At 40.4% G+C, this 18,944-nt stretch overlaps 1 protein-coding gene across 1 annotated transcript in view; it reads left to right on the forward strand.

Moving 5' to 3' along the window:
- Positions 1-1,961: 1,961 nt before the first annotated feature.
- Positions 1,962-18,944, forward strand: part of col14a1a (collagen, type XIV, alpha 1a) — a 115,546-nt gene continuing 98,563 nt past the window's right edge. The window contains exons 1-5 of the mRNA XM_054621031.1: positions 1,962-2,050; positions 3,490-3,605; positions 13,546-13,659; positions 18,015-18,158; positions 18,645-18,740. Of these exons, the coding sequence (XP_054477006.1) occupies positions 3,512-3,605; positions 13,546-13,659; positions 18,015-18,158; positions 18,645-18,740 (448 nt within the window). The 5' untranslated portion in view covers positions 1,962-2,050; positions 3,490-3,511. The remainder of the gene's footprint in view (positions 2,051-3,489; positions 3,606-13,545; positions 13,660-18,014; positions 18,159-18,644; positions 18,741-18,944) is intronic.

Below are 18,944 nucleotides of genomic sequence, written 5' to 3' on the forward strand. Positions count from 1 at the left end.
CAGCCATCTAGAATCTAAACGTTCTGTAAAAGTAAAAATCACTCGCATCAATAAATGAACTATAGCTACTATAGCACTCTGAGGTCTGCTTCAAAAACGGTTCATTTTAAAATGTTTGGTAGCTTGGATCTGATTTTCATCAATTGGGTAAACTCACATTGCAGGTCTCACCGCTGTGTAAATGTATAAGTATTTAAATTAGTCAAACAGAGATTTGTTTTGCTAAAAGAACAAAAAAATAAGACTTTTTTTTGTTTTTTTTTACACAAAACAAATCTCTGTTTGACTAATTTAAATACTTATAGACATTTACACAGAGGTGAGACCTGCAATGTTTCATTAAGGGCTTCACAGCTACAATGAGGCGGCTGTGGCGTAGTGGAGAGCAAGGTAGTTCTCCAATCAGAGGGTCGGTGGTTCGATACCCATAGAGTCGATGTGTCCTTGGGCAAGACACTTAACCCCAAGTTGCTCCTGAAGGCTTGCCATCGGTGTGGACTGGATGATGAATGTTAGTTAGAGTCTGATGGTGGCACCTTGATGGTAGCCTGTCATCAGTGTGTGAATGGGTGAATGATATGTAACATACTACTGACTGTAAGTCGCTTTGGATAAAAGCGTCTGCTAAATGACTGTAATGTAATGTAATGTAACTATAGCTACTATAGCACTCTGAGGTCTGCTTCAAAAACGGTTCATTTTAAAATATTTGGTAGCTTGGATCTGATTTTATCAATTGGGTCAATTTGTGTAAAACAAATCTCTGTTTGTGTAAAACACCCATGTTTGACTAATTTAAATACTTATAGACATTTACACACATGTTTCATTAAGGGCTTCACAGCTACAATGAGCATTGTTTCTTGTGTAAATGTAACCTTCATCTGAGACATGGTGCCTTTAACGCACCTGCTGCTGAGCCATTTCTCAGATGGACTTTTTCTGCAAGTCAACCAGCACCGACCATCGACCATGTGGATCCGTTTAAAGGCGCTGATTCCGGGTATGAGCCCACTGACAGTCCGGTCGTGACCGCGGAGGAGGCGCACAAAGGGCCCAGAGGGACTGGAGCCGAAAACCTGCAGGCTGGCAGGGGAGGGTTTTGCGCAGAGGCACTGGGTCTCTCTCTCTCTCTCTCTCTCTCTCTCTCTCTCTCTCTCTCTTACTCTCTTTATTTCTCTCTCTCTCTCTCTCTATCTCTCTCTCTCTCTCTCTCTTACTCTCTTTATTTCTCTCTCCCTATCTCTCTCTCTCTCTCTCTCTTACTCTCTCTCCTATCTCTCTCTCTCTCTCTCTCTCTCTCTCTCTCTTACTCTCTCTCTCTCTCTCCCTATCTATCTCTCTCTCTCTCTCTCTCTCTCTCTCTCTCTCTCTCTCTCTCTCCTATCTCTCTCTCTCTCTCTCTCTCTCTCTCTCTCTCTCTTATCTTCTCTCTCTCTCTCTCTCTCTCTCTCTCTCTCTCTCTCTCTCTTACTCTCTTTATTTCTCTCTCCCTATCTCTCTCTCTCTCTCTCTCTCTCTCTCTCTCTCTCTCTCTCTCTCTCTCTATCTTTATTTCTCTCTCTCTCTCTTTATTTCTCTCTCCCTTACTCTCTTTCTCTTTCTCTCTCTCCTCTTATCTCTCTCTCTCTTACTCTCTTTATTTCTCTCTCCCTATCTCTCTCTCTCTCTCTCTCTCTCTCTCTCTTACTCTCTTTATTTCTCTCTCCCTATCTCTCTCTCTCTCTCTTACTCTCTTTATTTCTCTCTCCCTATCTCTCTCTCTCTCTCTCTCTCTCTCTCTCTCTCTCTTCTCTCTCTTTCTCTCTCTCTCCCTATCTCTCTCTCTGAGATGAACCAGGGCAAAAGAAAGGGTTGGGACAAGGAGGAATAGCTGGAGGGTGGGATGGCTGAATAACGAGGCGAGAAACACCCACTCCGGACTGACCGAATTGTATCCGGAGAGAAGGAGTGAGAGAGAAGAAAGAAAGAGAGGAGGAGGAGGAGGTCTTTGGTATTCGGAGGATTTCCTTTGGGGATAAAGGGACGCGTTGAATTGATGACTGGAGAGGTAAAGATTTCATTCATTGTGTCGGTCTCAGGTGTGCAGAGTCTTTGAACGCAACGTTTTAATTTGAATTAATCTGATAGTTTGACCCAAATATTCTGACTGAATATAAACCATTCAGCAGCACGTCAGAACCAAACAATGAAGACAAACCGTGATTTGTATTTGTATAGTGAGTCCAAGTAGTTTTAGTTGTTGATTTTATTTGGCTAAAGACAGTTTTCCAAGAATAAAATAAGTCTTCCACTGTGATTCATTGTTACTGGGTATGTCTGCATATTGTATTCCACAAATAGTCTTTAAAAGCACACACATTGAGCATGGATAGTCTGCTTCATTTTAATGAGGACTACGCCTTTACCCTGGTTTCCATTAACCAATTAACCAGTTGCAAAGTTGCCCTTTGGACTGCAGGAAATTACACAAACTGAAGACAAAAGAAACGTCCTGGCTTAATGTGATTTCGACCGGGCAGCAATCATCATATGAGTAAAGAGAGACACACTTTTAATTGAACCTCACTCTGAGACTGTGCTTATCTCAATTTAGAGAGATTAACTCTCATTTGTGTGTGTTAGAGAGAGACTAAAAGGGAGAATTATTTCTGTTTAATCTTTCTCATTTCCATCTTCATGTCCTGAGGCTATGAAAAAAACGATCTTGTTTCCTGGAGTATTTTAAGCTGATCAACATGCATTGTCATATTTCTGACCTTTTGACACTTTCTGAGTTGAAGGAGCTGGCTCAGGGTTGCCTCCATATTATTCAATCCTGAAACAACTTTTGTTGCTCATGCTGTTTTATTCACACGACTCTCAGCAAGTGTGTTTCCCAAGGAGAGAAATAATAAGTCTGTCTGTCTGTGTCCATACCCCGGTGTGTAATAATGAGTGGCAGCCTGCAGAGGAGGTGAAGCCAGAGAGGGTGTAGAGAGCACAAGTGAAGGGGGTGAAAGAAGAGGAGAGGGTCTGTTGTGTTTGCTCTTGTGGTCGGAAAACGGCTCTCATGAAATGTTCCCTCACTGTACTGTCAATCAAACTGCTCTCTCCCTGTCTGTCTATCACTGATTGTCCTCCATATTTTTTTCTATCAGCTCTTTTGTTCATTTCTTCTCCTCTCCTCCCTCTAACAATGTCCTCCACTGTATTCCCCTTTAGTGTGGGCGGGAGGCTCAAACGCTGCTCTGTGGTCAGTCTAGACTGTCAAACTGCTGCTCTGTAATTGTATCAAAGTGGATATTAAACAGGAGTTAACTGATTCCAGATCAGTGTCTTTGGTGCAAGGTGGGTTTCTTGATCCACAGAGCCTCTTTGCAGCTGAATGGCATTCATGGTCACTGAAACCCCCATTTCTTTCTGTCTCTGCATTTCTCTCTTGCTTTTCCCCTCTTTGCTTTGCATTTCCTTCTTTTTCTCAACATAATCTTCTTTCTCTCCTTCCAGGTCTAGACTGCTGGTTCTGAGGATGTTGTCAGCGGGGCAGATTAGGTGGTGCTTGTGGACCCCACTGGTGTTACTGGTCCTGGTTTCCCATTACCCCTCTAAAGCACAAGATCAAGGTAAGTACTTGTTCCTCTTGTCAAGTCTTCTATCTGCTTCTCGGCCTCCCATCCCACATACATCCCCTCCTCCTCTCTTCCCCTGCCTTCCAAGCAAGCTCCCCCCTTTCCACCCCATCCAACATTTCTTTGCTTTAAAGTCTTCCTCAACGTGACACCTTCTCCACCCAATCTCTTCCCATCTGTGTCCGTCGTCACTCTTCTCTCATTCCTCCTCTCACCACTCTGCCCTCCTGTATCTCCATATCCTTCCCCCTTCCTTCACCTGACCTCTCTGTGTCTTCTCCTCCCCTGTTTCAACACCATTCCTCCCTCTGCCGTCTCTCTCTGTTTGACGTGCAGGCTCAGTCCAATCAGCTTACATCACGCTCATGCTCATATCACCTCCATATCATCATGCCATTTCACCCCGGCAGCAAGGCAACGCTTGCAACCCCGCTGCTGATGCTGCCGCGCTTCAGAGGGGCTTTAATAAACATGTTGTAACGGTGCGCTTCACGCTGTGATGGCTTGCTGCGCGATGTGCTGCTCAATATATAACGCTCCAGTGTGCTTCGCAATCAACCTCATACCTCAGCAAGCATGATTTAATCATACTGAGTGGGCTGTTGTCTGTTTTGTTTTGGTCATGGATGGTAAAAATCTGGATGCACTCTTAACAAGAAACCCACATGTTAGTTTCTAGTTGAGCACACTATGCTGGGTTTTTCCAAATAAGATTTAGATGAAGACACTCCTACTGCTCCCCTCTGTAAATACAGTAACGCTTAGCTTTAGAGTTTAAGCCAAACTACCCAGTAATCCTTTCTTATAATGTTTGATCACATGACCAGGAGGTTAGGTGATTTAGTGATGGATGTCAGCGGCTATTATTTCAACAATAGCTGTAGGATGCTTTGACTGAAAAAATTCAACTTATTCCAAAAAATCCATCTGAGAGATCTTTTCTGAATCTTATGACTGCAGTGTGTGTGTGTGTGTGTGTGTGTGTGTGTGTGTGTGTGTGTGTGTGTGTGTGTGTGCGTGTGCGTGTGCGAGCGTGCGCATGCGAGCAACTGCGTGTATGAGTTCAAAGGAGGGTATGTTCGCAATTGGTCTATGAAGTGCAAAGGGTCAGTCCTAATGTAGATTTCTGTATAGACATAATAAGAAAATGACCCCAAGGGACACTTAAACATTTAGCTGACCCTGCTGTATGTGTGTGTGTGTGTGTGTGTGTGTGTGTGTGTGTGTGTGTGTGTGTGTGTGTGTGTGTGTGTGTGTGTGTGTGTGTGTGTGTGTGTGTGTGTGTAGCTCACATTCCTTCCAGGATGTGGAGTTAAAGGAGCAGGCAAGCAGCAGGTCTTGTTTAAAGGAACGGCACAAATAGACATCAACTAAAGATTTTTTTCTTCTCTCTTAAGTTGTTCAAAATCAATAATCCACGTATGACACAAAATCTGAGTGGATCTGTCTGTGGCTGCTTCTGATATTTACCAGTGGAAGTCCTCACTAAACAGCAATGCTTTGAAATGAAAGAAGGTTTTTTTCTAATTTCTCATGTCTCTCCCCTCATTTAGTTCTCACTCTTTGCTCTCTCCTTGTCTTTCTTCTGTGTTCTCTCCTTCCATCCTTCTCGCTATGTGTCTCTTCACTTATTTTTCTTGTCTCTATTTGCCCCCTTTCACCTTTTCTCTCGGAACATTTTATTCCAATTTTCAGGTTCTGTAGTCATCTTATTCATTTCCGGCAGACAGAAACGAGTGGTGAGACAGAAGTGTGACAGCATAAATTAGGCTGGGATTTGATCCCAGTGAATCACAGCAGAGCATGGACAACATCCCAGACACTCTACGACTGTGCTCTGCTCAATCCCTTCATTAGGGAGCATGTGATAGCCATTAATTTTTTGCTCAGTCCGTCCCTGTGAGCTGCAACATCTGGTCAGAGGGGATTTGAGCTTCAGGATTAGTGTGTGTTTTACCCATGAAGGATGTTTGTATATACAACACAAACGTCTGGGTATCATCAGTAACTCCCACGACCAAAGAGTGCGTGGTCGGTTCAGGAAGGGGTTTTCTCTGCAAGAAATTACTAATGTAGCAGATGAACTGGCATTCACACCTAACAAGCTGCATTTAAGAGGATTTAAATCAAGGAATATCATTTAATTGGTGCATAATATCATTCTTATCAGAAAATCGCATTTTGACTGTTGCACATGTCTTTTGTCATTGCTCAATTGTGAAACATTTTCTTTTAAACATTAGTAAAGTTACACCTGAAACATCTGAAGTGAACAACCAAACTTACTTGGCTGAAATGAAAATAATATAAACTTAATGCAACACTGTCTCTTACAAAATATGTTTGTATAGTACAAATTTACTTTGTCAAATATGTTGAGAAAGAAATGTTATTGCAACATTTTTTTCTTTTCTGTAGAATGTGCTACTTAAATCCATAGTCATCCCATCTGGTAATTCAAGTCATTGATTATTTTTATTTCTTTACAGCAACGCCAATCTGTAGGGGGAAAAAAATCAATTCATCATTATTAGTTTTGCAAGATAAAATGTTGACCCAATGGTGCGCTAGAGAGAAAAACAAGGGGATTCATACTTTGGGGATGGGTGTCTACAAAATATGAAGACAGTCAGTCCAATAGTTGTTGAGATATTTCACTTTGACCTGCTAAATGTAAAGTCAGAGGATAAACAAATTAAGTGGGATTGATGCTGTTCACAAGTGTAGAAAATATTGAAGCTCAATCAATTGTTTTGACATATTTCATTTTGGACCAAAGTGGGGACCACAGACAGACAGACAGACAGACAGACAGACAGACAGACAGACAGACAGACAGACAGACAGACAGACAGACAGACAGACATTGCCATAGCACCTCCACTAAAATAAATCATATTCTTGGCGGCATTATATTTCCTATAAATCATCTTTGCTAATACAAATTTGTTGTTTTGTATATGAATACATTTTTTAAACAAGATTTGGACACAATATACAGTCTGTATTGCATATGAAGCTTCAGTTGCATTTCCCTGTGGGAATGACTGAGATACTGTTGCAACAAAGGAATTTGTTCTTTGTTCTCAGACTGTTACCTTGGCCTTGAAAAGTATTGAAAAGGAAAATGTAAATTTTGTTCTCTGCTCACTCCTCTGAGGGTGCACAGAGTGGCCTGGCACTTTGTGTTGAGCTTTCCAATGCAGCAGTTACAAAAGTAGGATAGATGGTGGAAAGATGCCTGATTTTGGAAGTTTGCCACCGTTACATCTGAACCTTGACCTTTTTTTGTCATGCCTTATTGTTAATTAATCATTTATTTTTATAGTCAGTTCTGTTCCCCGGATAAGTCAGGTAGTCATCGTAACGATGCTTAATGTGTCTGGGTTGTCCTTTGTGTTTGTGTGTGCTTACTGTGTTCATAGTTAATTATTGTAATTGATTTTGTTGATTGGCTGACAGCCTGGGTCAATACAATGCTTCAGGACACATCACAACAGATTGTGCTCGGGAACACATTTAGAGAGATAATGCAATTTTGTGTTTGTGTGTCTCTAGATACGTGTGTGTGTTTGTGTCGCCAGTGTATTTGGTTAGACGGCAGCCTGTTGAATTGATAAGAGCAAAAGTGTTGGCCAATAATTTCAGTTATAATGAACAGGGAGAGAAGCCAATGATGAGAAATCATTTATTCATAAACAAAATAGAGTTTGGGATGGAACAACCTGTTTTGAATTTTTTTAAATGCTAAATTATCCAAACCCCGACTGCTGGTAATCCATCATGTCATAATCATCAGCCACTGTGGACTAAATGGAGCATTGAATCGTTGGAGATGGGATGTGCAGGATGCTCTGTGGTTATTTTGATCGTAAATAAACAAAATTAACTTTAATTAGTGGGAACATAAGCAAATGGTGATTCATTTGGAAAACACAAGGTTTTTGCCAGGAGGGATACAGAAACAAAAGTACAACACCATGTATAATAATATCACTCTGGATATTCAGTTCACTCTACATCCAATATGCATGCATATGCCACATTTCACAGTATGGTTACCACAGTGTAGCTAGGAAGGTGAAGTATTTGCAGTCTGAAAAGCATGAAATAGGATACGAGTATTTTGGAACATAGACTTGCCTCCTAAAGTCACAGAGTGGAGTAGTGTGCAGAGCTCGAAGGGGCTTTGGGTTGAGTGGATATTGTTGTAGTACAAGGTCGTGAATCGGCTACTTGGGACCTGGTTTTGTTGAAATAACTGAGAAAAACTGCCATAGTGGAAAGGAAATGTCACATTTAAAATGAAACCTAGCGTGCTGCTGCAGTTTTTTGCAATCAATAAACCAGAGTTTATAACACACAGGGTCAACACCATGTCGTCCATATATAATCCCAAATTTAAAATGCTGTTCTAGTTCTGGACATAATTTCTACTGGTTAAGACAAATTGTATTCTCACCAAAGTAATTGCTGAAATCTGGTACCATGGTATCATTGCTAAAACTAATTCAGTCAGGGCAAAAAAGTAAGGGTCAGACGTTCAGAGAGGTCAGAGGAAAAAAGTCAGCAGTCAACGTTTTATTGGTCACTTGGGGGCAACAGGGACAAACTGTAAACACAACACAGACATTTTATCACTTTCAAGTTGATGGGGCGAACAGTTGTCTGATTGCAAGTCCAGCAGTTACGGAGCAACCTTAGCTCTGAATGAATGTAAGTCGAATATTCACTCTGTTTTGGTCTCCTCCAACTCCTGAGGAAAATATCTCTTTAGCGCCATCTGCTTCACTGTGTTCACTGATAGTTATTAAATTCAGCTGTTTGTGCCGGGTCGGAAGTATATAGTGGACTTTTTTCAAGCGTTTTAACAACTGCCTGCAACATTTCATGTTGTTAATGACCAAAACTACAAAAATAAGACCATAGTTGTAATAAACTTTCCTTTTAATTATCCTGTAAACACTAAATGCAACATTTAATCCATGTCTGTTTACGTTGAAGCGTACACAGGAGTGACTTAGACCTGGAAATGGTCCTTGATAGAATGGCAGACTCTAGAATTTAATATTTAATTCTTGTTTGATGTCAAGCATCTCCTTTAGCTTTAACCTAGTTGGGTATTTTATGGTGATGTATTTTTTTTCACTGCTGGTTGACAGGCATGCAGAGTATTATGGCTTCCTTCACCAGACTGCACATGGAGACGGATCATCAACAGACTCTTAATATTCAGCCAGTCCTTATTAGAAAGCTTTCACACTCAAATACACACACACACACACACACACACACACACACACACACACACACACACACACACACACACACACACACACACACACACACACACACACACACACACACACACACACACACACACAATGCAGCAGAGAGATAAGAGTTGAGGGAAAACGGCATCACTTACACAGGTAAAACGATGAATGAGAGAAAAAAGGCATTAAGCCACTAAAGGACAGGAGTGGGAGGAAGAGGGGCAGAGGAGGAGGAGATAGGATAAAAGAAAAGAGGAGGAGAGGGAGAAGAAAGTTAAAACCCAAGGATGAGAAGAAGAGATGTGATGAAAGAGTGGAGTGTTTCATGAGAGCAGCGGAGGAGATAAAAAGAGTGAAGAGGTGCAAAGAGAAAGCCAGAGTGGATTTGGGTTAAGTGCTATCTCGCTGAGCAGAGTAGTTCTCGTACCGACGAGACGCCGGCCCCATCAAACAACGCATGCTACCGTGCAGGATAAACACACACTCGTACACACTTCTCCCATCTCTCTCATGTACAGTACATCAGCTATCTTGTGGTGACAGTGCAAGCCAGCATTTGTCATCCATAAATCCGGCATATTAGTGACACTACTGTAGGCTGAACACTCACTGTGGAGTCAGTACCGTGCTAATCTGGAGAGAGGAAAACAGAGAATTAAAAAGGTCTTGAATGAGATGCATTAGAAATGGAGGAGATGGATGTGTAGAAGAGATGATGAGGGAAAAGCAGAGGAGAAAGAGGACCAATCAGAGTATGAGGGAGGGAAGTATAGGAGAAAAGTGGAAAAGAAAAGACAAAATAGAGTCAATGAGAGGAGAAAGTGGATGAGTCCATGAGAAAGATAATGGGATTGCGAAGATATAGAGAAGTTAGAAAGAGGATGGGAATGAGAGATTGAGAAAAGCTGGAAAACTCATGAAACAGAGCAAAAAAGAATAGATGTTGAAAAGTGAGACTGTTGAGAGGAAAATTAAAGCAAAATGAAAGGAAGGGGGGAAGAAAAAGAGAGAAGCGAGAGTAGCAGGATGAATAGAAGCCAACATAGAGCAGAACGGCCAAATCAGACAATGGGAAGAAGGAGCTTGCAGAAGAAGTTGAAATAGAGACAAGGATCGAGGCGGGGTTGGGGGGGCAGAGAGGAGATGAAGAGAAGCAGAGGATTGGACGGCATTTACTCATACCGTGAATCCCTGCTCGCTTTCACCACTGCTAATCCTGGTTAGAGTGATCCCCTCTTAAAGATTGGGCTTCAAGCTGTGCACGTATCACTCTAACCCACGTTATTTGACTTCATTCTGTGCCTCCAGTTAACAGACTTTTTTAATTCAGGAGATTAGAAGTTCATACTTCAAATTACACACTTTTGAATTTAGGTTAAGCTGCACAAGGTGAGAACATGTTGAATATGTATATTATTACACTGTATATATATATATAATAGTTTTTGAAGGGATTTCTATAATTTTTGGCGCTGGGGGCTTGTTAACTTTTTCTCTGAGGCTTCTGTGACTCAGACTATTTACTGGAGCTAAATTGTGTTGCTAAGCAGTAGTCGCCAAAGTTCTGCCAAATGGCTGGACTTGCATTTACTAACTGGCAAGAAGCTTATTCAAGGAGCTGTAGGGGGCTTGCTGTTTCCAGCTGTGTAACTTTTTTAGATAAGTTGCTCTGGTTTGTGTGATATACTGTTGCGCTATACCTGAGTTTAAGCTCTGTGTTTAAGCTCTGTGCTTTTTTTTGGATCGAGAGTTTCAGCCATCTAGCCAGGGTCTCTACAACATTTACGCAAAGCATCTTATTGTGACAGGATGTCTAATGCATTTCACTTAAGTATCTTGGCACTTAGATTCAGACAGAGTGTGTTATATGTTGAGCTCTTGGATGATATTAATGGCTCTATGGTGGTAAACAAGAACAGACGTGGAGATTATAAGTGTAATTTATATCAGAGACCCTCATGTTCTGTCAGCATCCGCACCTATTGGAGCTATTATGTCCATATTCATTAATCATAGTTGCTGTCACTGACTAGAAAAGCCTACAACTCATAGACCTTGACATGCATTCACAGAATAAAAGAGTGTCGTAGTTGGCTCATTCATTTTTTACATTCTTTTTTTATTATAATTCAGTAAGTATATGTGTGTGCGTGCGCATTGTGTGTGTGTGTGTTGGGGGCCTAATTTACATGCAAAGCAAAGATGATGGTATTCAAGGCAATTTTCACCTGGTTATTAGTACCCTGTCTGCCAACTCAATTCACCTACAATCAAGCACACACTAAATGATACCAGAGTAATAATCTACCAGCTCTATCATAGGCTTAAATTATTCATAGATCCGTATTGTGGGGTGTAATTATACTGTTTCATCCTATGCATTTTGAGTATTTGATAGGTGGCGTGGTGTGATTACTTAAGGAAAGGAGTGAGCAAAATTTAAAACAGAGGCAGAGGGGTTTGCTCACCATGTCTCTACCACAGCGGCTGGGAGGAGGGTCCAACCCGCAGTCCTTTGCTGCATATCCTCCCCCCTCTCAACCCGTTTTATGAATATCTCTATCAAATAAAGGCATATAAATTCTCAAAAGATATCTTTAAAAAACAAACTGTGAGCCTGCTGCTCCGTGTCTCTGCAGGAAGATCAAGCATCAGTTTGATTTGTCCTTTTTTGCAAACTTGAGACTGGATTCTGTTATTTTGGATTCTTTAACTGGGACTTGACTATAACTTGGCTATTAAATGATGAACCTTTTAAACTTTCCTCTTTTTCTTGATAATTTATTTTAGTTTATTTTAGTTGTCTGACCCAAGTTGACCGGACTTGATTCATTCTGTCCCACCTGTCTTATGAAGAAACCTAAAAACAGATGTCTTCACTCGCTAACACACTGGCTGTTCAATGGATTAACTCAAGTCAAGTTTGAGTTCATTAAACTACTCATTTGTTCTATAATCAATCAATTATGGCCATCATCATCATTTGAAATGTGAAAATGAACAAAGCTGAGTCCAGCATGTCTAACTTTTCTGCTAACAAAACAACAACAATGCATTTTGGAAAATGCTGTGCCCGCTGATTATGGCCTGATTGGGATTTTCCATTGAGAAAGATGGAGGTCTGTTCTCATCACCGAGTGAAAATCCGGCACAGTACACCTCAGGTTTGACACATCATATCACCCATTTCTACTCACAGTTTCTCCGTAATGCCTGATGTACAGTCTCTACATGTCAGCGCTCTACAGACATTTATCACATGCCGTTAATTGACAGATCAGCATAATATTTTGTAGGTTGTTAAATCGTTAATATGGGTTAGAAGTTAATGTGAGGGGTCATTCAAAGTTTATTACAGATTAAAGGGATTCTTTGGCAGTTTAAGTTTAATATTGTTATTCAGAGATACCTCCAGACACAGAGGTTAAACTCTAGGTCTTTATTTATATAGAATGCGGCAATGAAGAAAATGTTGCACTGAAAAAGGTTTTTTTCCATCGACACATCTAAACGCTCTAAACGATTACAAAGAATTTTGATTTATTTCAAACATAATCTTTTATTTATTAAGTCTAAAGAGTGCAAGTTACAAGAGTGCTGACAGGTAAAGTGACTTTACATTGGCAGTGTCATCAGATTTATGGATGACAGTGTCTAGTCATTTATAGAAACGTTGTAGAAACATATTAAAAATCAGTGGTTTGTGGTGAATACTTTACTTTGTACGTATAAACTAACATAGGATTCTGTAGCAAAACGGTGAAATGGTGATATGTGTCGCAGACATAAAGGTTATGTCAGCAACTTTTGTTTTCATCTGAGGTGAATGATGTCTGTTTTTTCTTCAGCTGTCTGTCTCTCTGTCTGTAGATCAAAAACAGTCAAATTGTCTTATGCTTCTCTACCACATTTATTTTTGTTCTTAAAAACACGCTGTCTAAGTGTGTTTTTAAGAAGCCACAGACTGCACGCACAGACATGAAGAGAATGGCTGCTGTTACCATAATTTTTACAGCCCACTGCAGATCTGTTTTCATTGACAGAGGTCTGGAAAGTAAAGCGAACTGCTGAGGATGCTGCTGTAAACCAACCATTTCTCCATGATATTCTATAGATCAGAAATGTACAACCCAGCATCGGCACAGGCAGACACTGCTTCTTTTTTATTTTATTTTTTTACTTCTCTTCACTCGTTTGTGACAGAAATTTAAATCATCCCTCCTGGCTTGTCCGTGAAAAATATCTTATAAAGAGAATTTGACTTGAAATGGTTTCTTCTAAATCTGTGCCTTTTTAAACCCTCTTTCATGCTGTTTTGAGCTGAAGCTGAGCTGTATGCCATGCCGACCTGCTTCTTTATGTGTTGCTCATGGATACAGGAACTTCAAAATGGAAAAACACTCAGCCTTTTCTCTTTCCTTCTCTGCATCCATTTATTTGTTTCCTCTTTCAGTCATTTGTGTCTCTTTGGGGCAAATCTTTTGGTCTCTCTTTTGGTTGTTTCTGAGTTTAATCGCTGACTTGTTGTCATGTTAACACATTGTGACTGGTGGCTGAGAATGTTTTGATTATCATTTTCATTCATCAACATATTTTTAATTTCCAATCATTCCCTAGCTTTATTGAAGCTGATTTAATTGTGGTTAATTGTTTTTCAGTTCCAGCTCCAAGGAGGCTGCGTTTTAAAGTGCTGAGTCCAAGCAAACTGCTTGTTACATGGAAGGAGCCCAAAGGAGACTTTGACAGCTATCTATTCCTCTACAACAGTACAGGTAGGATCATTTGGCTGTTTAGAAACACACACACACACACACACACACACACACACACACACACACACACACACACACACACACACACACACACACACACACACACACACACACACACACACACACACACACACACACACCTCTATGCAAAAGAAGTAGGACTTAACTTTTAAATTTGAGGGCGAAGGATCCCATTATGACTTAGATTTTCTGTCTGTCAGGAAGGATTATGTAATTTACTTCTTATCAAAGCTCCTTTGAAGGGATCACACTCTTGAGAGATGTGGAGGACTCAGAGTTTGTCCTGCATCTCTGCCAAGTTTGAGACAAAGGAATGTTTCTGCTGCGTACGTGGAGCCTGTCAGCACATTTTTGATAATAGGACTGATAGGTACACAGGACAGTAGGACATACACTGAGTCATGATGGAGTTCAGTCCAGGATCAGTCTGACTCACCGGATGTAGACCGTGGGTATTAAACAGATGACAGACAATGGTAGCTATAGTATTCATATATTCAGCATTAAACTGCATTATCAATGTGTGGAATTGTTGCGATAATTGACGCCTGATGTCCTGCTTTCATCCTGCACCAGTACAGACATGGTGCATGACCTCGTCTTTTTCTGGGCATACACAGTGCAGTCAGTAATCACCCTACACTACTGACGTCTTCTTTATCATATAATCAGAGTGCGCCTACCATCACAGCCATACATCTTCTTCACATTAATCTGTTTAGCTTTGTTGGTATTAATGCTGTGCTGAATGAAGACTATTCTTTTGCAGCCACTGTAAAAATGAATAAGTAGGACTGAATAAGCACTCTGTATCGTAAAACTCCTCTCTCGCAAATAAACCCTTTGCGAGAAACGCCTCGTCTGACAATTGCTTGCTGCCTACAAAAGCTGAAAAGAGAACAAAAACTGAAATTTATGGCCACTTCCTCTCAGGGAGGAGTGCAGCAGTAGCTCACTGGCATTCAGCAGATGCAGTAAAAACTTTCAGTGTCCTCACACTATGTGGCTAGTAAAGCCTTCTTTGATAATAGGGAGGATGAAGACACAAAAAACTGTCCTGTGACCTAATATCCCGTCGGAGTCAGATGAGGTGAACAACACCCATGGTAAAGCTTGTCAACAATGGCTGTAGTCCTTTTAAAATACCATTTTAGATCACTTTACTCCTCAACTAAAGTGCAACTGGATACAAATTCAGGTTTAAGGTCAAAGCAGATGAATCTTTTTCGCCAACAAAAATGGCTGTTTTTTTTTCTAAATGCTTATTTTCTTAAAAACATTGTCCCCTTGTCAGTTTTCCCCCAATTAGCAGCTTGTGGATAATTTAACCCAAGTCTTATTGCATTAAAATGTGTTTAACTGTAGCCTGTGCCTCTCTGTCCAGTGGCTTTATTCTCTATTCAATGAAAGTGCACAAAGTTAACTAAATAAGCATTGGAAGTCTGTTCAATAGCCTGCCAAAAATTGCGGAATTCAAATAGTGTGGGTTGTGTCAGTGTGTACTTGCATATTTGTGTATTTATCAGTGCCAGATGTCTATATTTACTCTCTCAAATCTCAGCGGAGATAAAGCCAAAGCCAACAGAAAAAAAGTTTCACTTTTTACTGTATGCAACTGAAACTTATTGTCACACTGTTGTTGCAGGCATGACTTGGGTATTGGACAATGAGTTTGCTTTTCAAGCATTGGGAGGTAAAAAAGGTGGTGTAGAAAACAGTGCAATCTCCAAAGGTTTTAATTAGGTTGTAGTATTTATGGCAGCAGTGCAAGAGAATGTGCAGATTTATTGCAGCAATAACGCATTAAACTTTGGTGATGCTTTGTACAGGCACATATGCATTGTTGTATAAATTGACTGTTTAAACCATCATTATGGATTCATATCATTACGGGACATCAAATAACAAATCAAGCAGGTGAGACACCCCCCCTCCCCGTCCTGGGAAACAGTACCGGAAGGTCACTTAGTAATGCTAGTCAAGGGAAGCGGCTGGTCATTGCCGTTAACCAGACTACATTTACCAAACTAACCAGTAAGTCCTCACCAAGTCTTTAACCATGTAAAACCTTAAATAAATACTAGAGCGGAGTAAAAAGCGGCACTATTTTATAAAAGCAAAGCTGATGACGTATCATTAAAGTTTGACCCTGCAAAGAAAGACAAGAGAAAGACTGAGGAGTGCGGTGTCAACTGAAGTCATATGTTATGGCCTATAAGAGTATGGCTGTTGTGGGGTTCAGTTATGCAGGTTTTTTGTCATTATTCTTCTCTCTCCGTTTGCCACATTGTGTATGTTCTGATTTTTACTTAACTTAAAGCACTTTTTTCAGTATTTTTGTTGTTGACTTAAATGCCTATTTTTTGGCCACTACAAAGTAAAACAACATGTCTGTGTGTGCTTTCTGATGGTTATACCAGGCCTTGTGATGAAGCATTCTTGTAAAGCAGAATGTCATGAAATTCCAGCCAGCTGTTTTAAAATATTTATTCTGGTTTAAAATGAACGTGACAATTTTTAAAATAAGTCAAGCATCACTTTTTTTGTAACAATATTCCCAAATCTACTTAAAAAGACTTTCAACTAATTTAAAGGAATAGTTCAACAGTTTTGGGGGCAAATGTATGTTTATTTTCTTGTCAGGAGTTAAATGAAAAGCTCAGCGGCAGTCATGTCTGTGCACTGTGGAGCCAAGATCAGAGTCGACAAGCTTAGCAGAGGAGAAAAGCTATAGCCTGAGTTTGTCCAAAGTTCACCTCTGGAGCTCACTTATTAAAATGTTGTATCTCATTTGTTTAATCCTCATACAAACATAAATATAAAAATGGGAATTTGTGCTTTAATGGGGAGTTTATTGCTAAAACAACTTCTTGACCCGGCGCAGTGACTTTCCCATGATTTTGCGATCAGAGCAAGTTTGTCAGGCGACCAACAAACAACAGATGCAAAACTGTTGTTTTAGGCAGGAACTAGCTACAGCATGTGAGGCCTTCTCAATTGACCAATACACATTTTTATATTTGTCTTTGTGTACGTATTATATGCCACAACTTTCATTTATGCACTTTTTGAGATGCTGGTAGGCATGTTTTTTAGAGAACATTTAGCATACACATGAGCATGGTATTAAGCTTTCTTAAGCACTCTCAAATGTTTGAGTTTTAACAGCCCACACTTCTCGTGACGTGTTAAGTGTGGCTTTCAGCCCGAGACAGAAATGAGAGAGGAGAAACACAGGTGAAACTTATTAATGATGGTTCAGTTCCATCAAGTGTATCAGTAGGCCATAACAGGGAGCCAGCATGCACATTACCATCAACCTGGAACTAGCTCACCTAAATGGAATGCAGTCCTATTTTTTATGTCATTAATTGCACCTGTGCTTTTTCTACTATGACAAGTCAAAAAGTCCACTGTTAAAAAAAGTCTATTATCACCTAAAAAATCAATTGCAGCCATGTACTCACAGTTGTCATATGGTGACCCAGTAAATGCATACCTTTCACTTTCAGCCCAGATATTTGGTTGATTGACAGTAGTTATGTCTCCCTGCACAGACTAAGGTTCTGGTTTGTGGTGTGAACACTGATCCGTGCAGTTACCTCGCCTGACCTGCTGTCCCCTTCAGTAGGATTTATCTCTCTTCCCCTAAAGGCCTCATTAATCATCACTCTGCAGGCTCAAGGGGACAGAGGAGCTGAGGAAGCACACACTCACCTTATTGATGGTGGCATTGATTGCATGGTCAAAATTAAAATGTGGCGATAATGTGACCTGTTGGCCTGATGGGGATTAGCTGCTAAGGAGAGAACACAAGCACACACATACTTGTTTCTTTGTGAGGATCCGCAATTTATTTTAAGGGCAAATTGTATTCTCCTAAAGTCAAAACCTTAAACTAGCGCTTACCTTTAATTCCTTTCTTAGCTCCAACCACAAGCCTTAGAAATAACAACAACATAACATCAAACACATAATTACATTTTTGAATTTTGGTTCTGGAGGGTTTTTTTTTCTTCTTTTTTTTTTTAATCCAAACATTTATGCGAAGATATATGCTCCTTACAAAGACATGAATGCACAAATAAATCCACTTTAAAGTAGAATATTTCGACCTTGAACATAACGTTTGCCTGCCTTCAGAATAGAGGATGATAATCAGCTCTTCCACCGAATAAACTTCTTCTAAAGTTGGCCCGGTCACGAGAACGCAAATAATTGCTTCCAAGCTATTGAATATAGCAACAAGAAATGGAAAAAATATATACTTAATTAAAATATCCATGAGCCTAACCTTTGCCCCTCTGTATCGTCTCATTCTCTCTCTCTTTCAGGTGGTCAGCAGAGGGAGATCATAATATCTAAATCTGACACTAAGGTGTTGATAACAGATTACAACCCCTCTAAGGAATACACTGTCAGTGTCATCAGTGTCAGTGGCAGTGAGCAGAGCCGGCCACTTCAGGGCAGACATAAAGGTGCGTTCATGCATTTTACTTCTTTGCTTCTGATCTTCTGGCTGTATTGTAATTTGTAGCTCCAACACACTCTATTCACCTCAACTGTACCTCTCCACTCAGTTGTACTGTACACTGTTGTGGTCTTTACAACTCTACTTTGCTCCTCTATTTCACTTGACACTTCACTACTACTACTACTACCATGAACACTACCAAGACCACGACCACTACACAATATTTTTATCTTCTTTTTGTCTCTTCTGTATAGTTTCCTCCCTTCTCATCTTCACACTCTCCTTTCCTCTACTCCATTTTGTTCGGATGTGCTATTCTCCCCCCCCCCCCTCTACTTCACTTCTTTATTGTAATCTGTATGTACCAAATCTATATGGCTTCACTTATAACTATATGTAGACCCATATAGAGAAGAGACTTTCTAAAATAACAGTTTCTTATTCTATGCTATTCTGCTAACTTGTGATTAATCCGTTTTATATGCTGCAGCTGAAAGAGGTGAGAGTGACGGAGGAGACAAGACTAAGCCCGAGAGGCTGACTGAGTCAGCTGTACCACCTGAGGATGCCAACGAGATCTCTGGAGGTAGGACAACCTCACACAAACACTGTTTCCAGGAGAGGAGGCTATATTCAAATCCTGTGCTCACATGAACGTATAAATAAAATGAATGGTGCTGAGGAGGACTCAGCTTAAAGAGTCCCCCAGTCGGTTGCCATAGTGATGTTTGGATGAAGGAAAAACAGCCATTGGTGTTGGCTTTAACACCAACTCCATAGATCAGAAAGT

Source organism: Anoplopoma fimbria, chromosome 20, assembly GCF_027596085.1.
Source record: "Anoplopoma fimbria isolate UVic2021 breed Golden Eagle Sablefish chromosome 20, Afim_UVic_2022, whole genome shotgun sequence".
In the NCBI taxonomy this organism is placed as follows: domain Eukaryota; kingdom Metazoa; phylum Chordata; class Actinopteri; order Perciformes; family Anoplopomatidae; genus Anoplopoma; species Anoplopoma fimbria.